Source organism: Argiope bruennichi, chromosome 8 (assembly GCF_947563725.1).
Source record: "Argiope bruennichi chromosome 8, qqArgBrue1.1, whole genome shotgun sequence".
Taxonomy (NCBI): domain Eukaryota; kingdom Metazoa; phylum Arthropoda; class Arachnida; order Araneae; family Araneidae; genus Argiope; species Argiope bruennichi.
In genome coordinates this window covers 53,980,811-53,991,468 of record NC_079158.1, presented here as the reverse complement: position 1 = coordinate 53,991,468, position 10,658 = coordinate 53,980,811, and the positions used below count along the sequence as shown (strand labels likewise).

Below are 10,658 nucleotides of genomic sequence, written 5' to 3'. Positions count from 1 at the left end.
GCACAGAAAAGTCTCAACAATAGGGTTGCACATACATACTAAAGTAATTTGTTGCCAATGCAATAAAAATGATAGCGATTACACTTCAAATCTGGCAAGTAAGGAACCCAATGGAAGGATTCGGGCGGAGTTAACTCCTACTGAAATGCATTTTTCAACCAATGAATTGAAATAATTTATCTTGAGACAACCTCATTATAACAATTTAGTTGATCATTACTGGTACGATTGTGTAGTGTATTTGTATTTGTATGTACGATTGTGTAGTGTATTAATTTCAGCAAACTATTGTGGTATTCGTGAATTTTGATTATTGTTAACCCGGCAAAAGCGAAGAACCACGATTCTGGAGTATACATCGGAGAACACTTTCCTTCCTTGAGTAAACGTATCGATATTTATTTACAATTTTGGTTATAACTGCGAAGAAGCAGTTTATTTTAAAAATGGCTCATAATAATGATGAAACCTCTATTAATGAAGATGAAGAAATGAATGATCGTGAATTTGAAAGTAATGATCAGAAACCCGAAAAAATGTTTACTTTAAAGAAATGGAATGCTGTCGCTATGTGGAGTTGGGATGTTGAATGTGACACTTGTGCTATTTGCCGAGTCCAAGTTATGGGTAGGATTTCAGTTTATTTCAGTATCTATTTCCAAAATAACCGCTTTCCAGCTTTTAAAATGCTATTTAAGTATGTTTGGGATTTTTTTAAAATGTTGAAATCAGAATAAAAAAGAGTCAGCGGAAAATTTTACCCGAATGTTGAATAAATGATATCTGTATTTACACAAGAAATTGATGTACTGATTTCAACAATGTGTTAATTACCAAATTTATATATAATCCAAAAAAAAAATTCACTTAATTGATATTGATTATTGGTATTTCAGACATATTTTTCAGCTGTGTCAATGACATCATTGATACTTAAAAGTGTCATTGTTCATAGTAAAACAACCATTTTTTGAATAAAAAAAAGTACATTTTATTAAATATTCTAAAAATGTAAAGTATTTTTCTGTTAGTTGGACAATAGATGAAAAATATTATTAAAAAATCCTAACTAAGGAGTCAGATATTAAAGCATTATACACATTTAATGCATATTATTTTTGAGATATTTTGCATCATTTCATCAGGTATCTTGTCTGTGGAATATCAGAATCAAGTTATGTCTTTTTTATAGTTAGTATTTCTAGTTAAATATTAAATGAAAATTGCATACTTTAGAAAGCTTTTAAAACATGTGTTTAATTCTTTTGATTTTTCTGAGTAATTCATCATTTTCTTAAGCTGTTTAAATCCTTTGTTAGTATTTTTTATTTTATTTTTTTCAAGATTTTAACTTCCAATATCATATTATTATACTTGTCCAAACTCTGTTTCCATCATTGATGTCAATAAATAGATGCCAGTTTATAAGCAAAACCTGTTAAGATGTATAAATAATCCAAAAAAATTCATTAGTAAAAATTTAAATACATAAACATGTAATAACATATCAGAATCATATCTTTATTATTGTAATGATACATTTGCATTCCAAGTTTGAAACCTGATTCTATAAAAGAATCACAATGTAAATCAGTTGAGAGCATTTTAAATTGAATTGCATTCCTGCTGGTATAATGCAAAAGTTTAGAAAAGAAAGTGTAGACTCGACTGTCTTTCTCGTTATCTGCCCATAGTTCAAACATAGAAAGTCTGTACCAAAATAGGCCTGGTTTTGTTTGAAAATGGGACTTAAATATAACAAATTTCATTCGTTTTTATACTTTTTTGTCTGTTATCATATGAAGACTGCATTTTTTTTATTTCTGACCTCACATTGCTATAAAATTTCAACTTGTTACTTTGATAACTAAATCTCCTAAAATTTGTGCATTTGCAGGTGAATTACTATTTATAAATATAAACGTACTCAAATAATGTTGCTTTCGCATTTAAGTTGCTTTTTTTTCCATAATTTAAAAAGAAATTTGCATTACTAGCATAAATTAATCAGTCTATTTGTTACTATGATTTTTTTTTTTTTTTTTTTTTTGCATTTCTGTTATTTTAAAAGCAATTTTAATTGATTTTTTCCACTCTCTGTTCATTCAGAAATTTTATTTGGTTCCTCATTAATATCCTAACTTGCTTTTTTTACTGCCTCTCTGTTCCATCAAATTTTCAATCAATTTAAAACTAACTTTCCAATGAGCCAGATCTCATTTAAAACTAGATGACAATGCAATATTAATTCATTTTAAATAAACAGTTTTTAAATACATTACATTTTAAAAATGGATTGAAAAGTGCAAAATAATTTCTTTATAACCAATATAGATTTTTCTGTAAATTTGTGATTATGAATTTTTAAATTTTATCTCACAAATTTTTAGGACAATCTGTATGAGTCTAGGAGAAATTGATGTTATGAATAAGTATCTGCTTATTAATTAAACCAGTTAAAATGTATAAATAATCCAGAAAATTCAATAGTATGAATTTAGAAACATAAACAAGTAATTATATATAAAATGAGTATCATTACTGCAATGAAGCATTTTAAATGATTTAGTTTGTTTTAAAAATGTGATATATTAAAAAATGAAAAAATATGACTTGGATACAAAAATTTGAAGAAATTATTTAAACTTAGGAATAGACTATAGAATATTCTATATTCTTCTAGACTATTCTATATAAACTATAGAATTTGAAACTGCTGGAATTTTCATTCCAAATTTTAATTTCTTTGAGATTGAAAAAAAAAAATTTTTTTTAACCTTAAATAATTTAATATAATTAGAAAGAAATATTTTGGCTTTCTTGGATAAATTATTGTGTGTAGCATTTATGGTGCGCCAAAAGTAAAAAAGAGAAGCATATTTAAAAATATATTTAATAATCAGTTCTATTTAACTCCCACCCAATGCAAATTATTACTTAGTTGAATTAACAATGAGAATGTAACCCCCCCCCCTCCCTTCTTATATGGAGAGGATAAAGAGATGATCTGTTATTTTTATAATAGTTGTGAATCAAAACATTAGTTGCTTTATTTATTATTTAGAGGCTGCAGTGGTATATAGTTTAGATTGCAACACTGATAGATCACAGGTTTTAAGACCCATTTTCATTAAATATAATCTATATATCTTAATCTGACACATGGAAAATCTCTCTGGGTGAACACTATCATTTTTATAATGTAGGCAAAATTGGAGCAGGCATTAATTTCTGAATAAGATAGTAAAATATAATTGATTTCATTAATTTTGAGTCTATTATAAATAAACATAGGATTTCTAAAGGATTGTATATTATTAATATCCCTGTTATTTATAATGAAGAATTCAGTTTCAAAAATTCATGAATTACATAATTTAATATTGTCATATATTCATATTTTGACTATCTTAATTCTATTGCTGTTTGTTAATTTGTGAGAGAGGAATATAATGAAGAAAACTACACAGTCAACAGCCCAAATATTTTAGTGCAAGTCATTCATTTAATCTATGACATTAATCACAAAAACCATACCTTAAAAAGATTCAATATGTTATTTAAATAATGTAAAATATAATATGTAAATAAAATGCAATGTAAATTAAATAATGTAAAATCATCTTAAGATTTATCCATCGTTTTTCCATTCTGTAGATGATCATTCTCTTGATTCTAACTCTAAAGACTAAAAATAAACAAAACAAAAAACTTATCTTGCTATTCCAGTAGCAGGGGTGTTTGTGCTCCGGGGAAACCCCGGAATTCCGGGGATTTTGAACTTCGATACCCGGAAATTCCGGGGATCGTCGTTCAAAAGTAAGTAGGAATAATAATGAATTATTTATTTTGATCTGGGTAATTTTGTTTGCTTTGAAAGCAGAAAACGCAAGGTCAGTGTGTGTAGTGAAAACTTTTCCTTTCTTTCTCCAAAGGCAGTGATAATGCGTGAAAAGGGGGAAAAAAACTTCTTTTTTGTTCTTTCCTTATTGCGAGTTATGACTCATTCCCCCGGTTCTCGGGCATTCTCTTCTGGATTCTTTTCGGCAAGTAGGCGTGGCAGAAAAAAAAAGGGAGAGACTTCGTTCGACCAGATGTGCGATCACGTGACTCTGAGTTCAAAGGACTTATCTCTCCTGGCGTGGCGCCAATAAGTAGATAAGGGGGAATTTTCGCCGTATTAGCTATTTGTCATTGATCGCTTCGCAACTTTTTTTTCTCCGCTGTGTAAAATTTTCGTTTCATTTATTGATGCACGTGTAAATTTTTCGTTTCGTTTATTGAAATATTTTTTTATTTATGTACGCAAAAGAATTTCACTATGAAATTTCTCGATGTAAATAGTGATATTATACAATTAGAAGAAGGTGTCCGGAATGCATTTAGGTGGAATTGGATTGAACGGAGAGATGGTAATGGGGATACCATCGGCACATGGTGCAAGAAAATAAATGTTGCTGGACAAGCATATTGTGTTTTTTGTAACTCATTGTTGAAGTATGGTGGGGAAGGATTCAAGGCTTTCACAAATCATTCTAAAACTGTGACCACATAAAATATTCAAAGTGCATTATACATTCAATGACTTTAAGTAATTATGCTAATTCAAAAAATACCGATGACTTACTGGAGACTGATGCTCGGCCATTGGATATAGTGACAAGAAAAACACTCCTAGAGGTATTAATAACTTCGTTTATCGCCGAGAATTCTCTTTCTTTCAATGTAGCTCCCAATTTAATTGAACTCTGCAAACAGTTGAGCCGCGATCAGACGGCACTAAACTCGTTGGAAATGTCCAGGACTACTGCATGTTATAAGATGAAATATGGGCTCGCAAAAACTATTAAGGAAAATATCATTAAAACTTTAAAGGAGACTCCATTTTCTCTAAATTTGGATGAAAGTACTAGCAATGCTCAAGAAAGTATACTGGCAATATTGGTGCAGTTTTATGACAACAATCAAAATGAAGTTGTAGTTCATCATTTTGCATCTCTAAAGATGGAATCTTGCAATTCAGAAGCTGTTTTTAAAGCAGTTGTTAATACTATTGAAGATAATAATATTCCATAGGCAAACTTAATTAGTGTATTAATGGACTCATGTAACACCATGCATGGAAAAAAAAGGGTGTTGAAACCAGACTACGATCAAACAAAGCACCCCACTTATTAGATATTGATGGTGGCAAATGTCACACAGCTAATAACTGTACAAAAAAATTTGCTTCATGTTTTGATAGATAGATTTGTTTGATGACATCTATTTTGATATGAAAAGCTGCAGTAAAAGAGAGAATTTTTTCAAAATCTGTGAATCCCTTGCCATTAAAAAACTTAAGCCCTTGAAGAGACCAGACCATAGGTGGGTGTACATTTTATGTGTTTTAGAAAGAATCGAAGATCTGTGGGATGCTCTTATTGCATTTTATTTTCACTACTTGGATTATTTTTCTTATGTTGAAACTGTATACCAGGGGTGTTTGTGCTCCGGGGAAACCCCGGAATTCCGGGGATTTTGAACTTCGATACCCGGAAATTCCGGGGATCGTCGTTCAAAAGGAAGTAGGAATAATAATGAATTATTTATTTTGATCTGGGTAATTTTGTTTGCTTTGAAAGCAGAAAACGCAAGGTCAGTGTGTGTGGTGAAAACTTTTCCTTTCTTTCTCCAAAGGCAGTGATAATGCGTGAAAAGGAGGAAAAACTTCTTTTTTGTTCTTTCCTTATTGCGAGTTATGACTCATTCCCCCGGTTCTCGGACATTCTCTTCTGGATTCTTTTCGGCAAGTAGGCGCGGCAGAAAAAAAAGGGAGAGACTTTGTTCGACCAGATGTGCGATCACGTGACCTGGGTTCAAAGGTCTTAATTTTGCAAAAAAAGTAATTCATTGAACTTTTATAATTAGGTCATTCAATACTTCATAATCGTAATTTTTCATTTCTCCCCCCCCCCCTTCTCGAAACTCCAAAATGTCGGTAGTAAGTCCGTAAAAGTTTCCGCGGATTTTTCGGGGTCCCGCAAACACCCCTGGTATACAATAAAAGAAATATTTCTGCAGCTCAGAAAAAAATTGTTGAAGGGGTGTATTCTTGCTTGCATTCCCAACAACTCACAAAGGATGCTTTAGCTCGGAAAAAAAGAATACTTAATGGGTTATTTGTTATGCAAAACAAAACTTTATTGCATATGGCATTATATTCAGCAGTATTACCCGAGTTCAACACATATATTAAATTATTTGAAACAAAAAAACCAATGCTTCATTTAATACATTCCAGTATTTATAAATTGATGGCAAAATTTTTCTCTTTTTTTTATGAAGCCAGAAAATATAGAGTGCACATCTTATAATTTATTAAAGGTTGATGTCACATATCCAGAATTCCATCTACCTAGCAAAGTAATATTTACTGGTGCAGAAGCTTCCACTCTTCTGAAGAAATTATCAAAAAATCATCCAATAGCAAAAGAATTCCAAATTTCTCTGATGAAAGCTTATACTAATACAGCACAGCATATGAAACAGAAATTACCCCTTAAAAATTCATATATAATTAGTTTTACAGCATTAGATCCAGAGCTAAGAGGTAAAACCAGTACAATATTAGCTTTTGAAAAATTATCATCTTTTATGTCCCATATTTTTAGTGATAATGAAAAGTCAAAAGTAGAAGCTGAAATAAGGTTATACCAGAGTGATATTGATATCACCAAAGAAATGCTCTACACATCTGATGAAAGTGGAAATCAAGTCAAGTGTACAATTGATAAATATTGGTCTAAAGTTTTTAATTTAAAAGATGATTTCACAAATGATTATAAGTATCCTACATTGGCTAAATTGGTCAAAGCCTGCCTTAGCTGCTTTCATGGCCCATTAGTGGAAAGTGCATTCAACTTAATGGATACACTTGTCACTGACTATAGAACCTCTCTTAAGATTGATTCCCTAGATGCAGTGCAGACTATTAAATATGATTTAATGGCTTCTAAAGAAACCTCATGTGAAAAATATGGCTCAAAAAATCCAATGACTGATCCAATTCACAAAGATCTCTTACTGAATATGAACAGAAGTTGGAAAACATATCAAGAGGACTTAAAAACATGTATTTCAGATGAGTCACCTATAAAAGTCTCTGAAAAACCTTCTACATTAGCAGAAAAGCAAACTGCTTCTACCTCTGCATGTGCAGTTCTCGAGGAAATTACTTCAACTGTAAATGAGAAAAATAAAAGTCAACCTTCCTGCAATTATGAAGTTCCCCACAAAAGAAAGACAAGCCCACAAACATCAGAAAATAAAAAAAAGCAGCAGAAATTAGATAATTTTTTTTAAAGAATTAATTTAGGTAATTTAAAATATTTACATCATAAAATGTAGTAGTTTATATGTTTGAAAATTTATGGTTATTAATTTTGCAAAAAAAGTAATTCATTGAACTTTTATAATTAGGTCATTCAATACTTCATAATTGTAATTTTTCATTTCTCCCCCCCCCCCCCCCTTCTCGAAACTCCAAAATGTCGGTAGTAAGTCCGTAAAAGTTTCAAGGGATTTTTTGGGGTCCCACAAACACCCCTGCAGTAGATGGCACTGCTCATTACCGTACTTTAAATCTACAATGTTTTAATTTCTTTTATAAGAACAATAGTAAAAATTGGATGGATCCAGTAATATTTAGGGAGGAAATTAAAATAATTATGATAATATTTTGATTTATTTCAGATGCATGTTTGAGATGCCAGGCTGAAAATAAACAGGATGATTGTGTTGGTAAGCATAAAAATTCCTGTTTTTTAAATTAACATTCATATTTCTATTTAATAAACAACCTTAATTCATAGTGAATCACTCCCATATCTCTTAATAATAACAATGAATACGTGTTGCCAATCTATGGATAAACATTTGATATGAAAATACAAAATTGCACACATATATCATAGAGCGAAAATGCACACCTTAGTGCAATTTTTAAAAAATTTTAATTTGAAAATTAATTAAAAATTAGCTACAATTTGGAATTACGAGACTGCATCAAAAGTTATTCTCAGAAGTTATTCAGAAATGGGAATTATACTTCCTACTAAATATTTTGTTGTATTGCAGATATACAATGATATGCAGGCTAAATTATTTCTATTTATAATTGCTGCAGTAATAAACTCACAGTTTTGTTACAAGGAATAGCTGTTCTGTTTATTTAACCATTTGGTTTGCAATGAATATTTAATTCTGTTATAGTTAATTTCATTTAAATTGTGTAATTCTAGCTTCATATCTATGCTACTTTTAATTGCTAAAAAGTAGTATTACTTTAATTGTTTTGCATCTGTCCTGTTCATTGTGTACTTGAAAGTTTTTATAGGAAACCATAAATCTCCGGCTCATCAATCTTCTACTTTTAGAGGCATTGTAACTCTCCTTTTTTTATTCACTTTGTAAACTATTCAATCAGAATCCTTCTTTAGGTTTCAATAATGGATTAAATATTAATGAAACAATGAAAATGGATTGAATTTCAGACAACAATGTTGGATATTAGGCAAAAAAATGTTTTTTTAAAGATTGTTATAATTTAGAAAAAATATGCACATCGATTAAAATGGTATAATTAAAAAGACAATTTTTGAAATAAAATAAAGTTTCTTTTTCTGCAGTAATGTTTTTAAAAGTTATTGTGGAAAAATAAAGAAAAAAAATTACTTCAGTGCACATTTCTACTCTCTAGAGTATATATAGGCAAAATTTGGTAGTTGTAGATCACACAATCTTGCTGATAGAGTGTCAACACACACAGATATTCATCTTTATTATTAATAAAGATATTTGTTTTATATGTCCTGATTTCTTATAAACATTTCAAATTTTTAAAAAGGCTTTTTTATTCGTAATTAATTTTGTAGATGATAATCTTAAATGGAATTAATTACAAACATCGTTAGCATTAATTTTTTTGCTGCAAAATAAATCTTACATTGATTTTATATAAACAGCAACAAACTAAAATAATTACTGATTCTCAAAGTTTCACTTTTATTTTTGTTTGTACAAAATTCTGTATTATTTATTGAATATTTCTAATATATGTAGAAATGGATCATATAAAATTTTAAAATAGTAAATTTTAATCCATTTGTGTAACAAGATGATTTTTTTTTTTTTTTTTGAAAAGAAAATTTTTTGGAACATTTTTATAAGATAAGCAAAAACTCTTTAATTATAAAGGAATATACAAAATTTAAAGTTTAATTTATTTTTATGTTGAGTTGTTTTTAAATATACTACTTAGAGGGAAAAGAAAAAAAAAAATTGATTTCATTTAAATTGACAGTTGTTACCTGTCAAATCTATCTACAAAGTAAAATTCTTTCTTTATGAAATAAATTTTAAACTTTAAAGAATTATCAGAAAAATTACACCTAGATGAGTTTTTAAAATTTTAAGCAAAATGCTGTTTTTCTTAAATAACATATAGATACAATTTTTAAATTGTTAACTTTTGCTTATTAATTTTATTACATAATTTAAATTTAATATTTTTGGTTGATAAATATTTTTTTTCTTTGGCAATCACATTCTATTAATTTTGTTATGTTTAATTCAAAATAGTTCTGATATAGCTTTTTAATTAATAAGCTGTTTTTTTTTTTTTTTTTTTTTTGTAAAAATATTCTATAGAATAATTATTCTTGATTTTAAATTTCTTTTCATGGGGAATTCATTTTGAATTTCTGTTGATATTTTATAAAATATATGAGAGATTGGTAACTTAACTTCTATGAATAAAATGAAGACAAAAAAAAAAAAATCCCCCCAAAATGTGTATAGTATCAATGAATTAAAATGATATATTTTGTATGTTTAACATTTGTGATAAGCATATGTTATTTTTCTGTTTTGGAATTTTTAGAATGAAAAGGCAGTTATTTAGAACACCAAATTATTTACAAAATATGAATAAAAATTGATTTACATTATCAGTGAATGAAATAGAACACTATTTTTATATGCTTGTAAATTAATAATTTAGCCTACCGTAAGTCCATCAGTAAATGAGTACTAGATGATGATAATATAAACATTGTACATTAATGAAGGAATGAAGAATATAAGCAAAAAAGAATCGGTGAATTTTTCTCACTTTTAGTAAATTATTAATTGTAACACCTATTAATATTTTACAATGAAAATGTAAGTTTTATTATAAATTTAGAATTTAATTAGGCTATTTAACTTATTATCAATAAAATATTAATAAATTTGTTTCTTTACAGTTGTTTGGGGTGAATGCAATCATTCATTTCATAATTGCTGTATGTCATTATGGGTAAAGCAGAATAACAGATGTCCCTTATGTCAGCAAGACTGGCTTGTCCAAAGAATAGGAAAATAATTATGTATATATTTTAACATGCATTGTATATTGTTTTTAAATTACTTAATAAACTAATATCTTTTTTTCCCTCTCAGAATATTCCTTTTCTTTTATGAATTCTTAATTTTTTTTTTATGTGAATGAATGTTAAAAATGCTTTTTTTTTTTTTTTCTAAATATGATTTGTCTGTCTAATAATAATAATAATTAACTGATGTCACTTTGAAAAATTGCATTGTGACTTTAAAAAAACTTTTTAGACTTTATTGAT

At 28.4% G+C, this 10,658-nt stretch overlaps 1 protein-coding gene across 1 annotated transcript; it reads left to right on the top strand.

The window, feature by feature from the left end:
• Positions 1–10,484, top strand: LOC129981058 (RING-box protein 2-like). The gene is made up of 3 exons (XM_056091689.1): positions 1–627; positions 7,735–7,782; positions 10,287–10,484. The coding sequence occupies exons 1-3, from the start codon at positions 447–449 to the stop codon at positions 10,403–10,405; spliced, it is 348 nt and encodes a 115-aa protein (XP_055947664.1). The 5' UTR covers positions 1–446; the 3' UTR covers positions 10,406–10,484.
• The last annotated feature ends 174 nt before the right edge of the window (positions 10,485–10,658 follow it).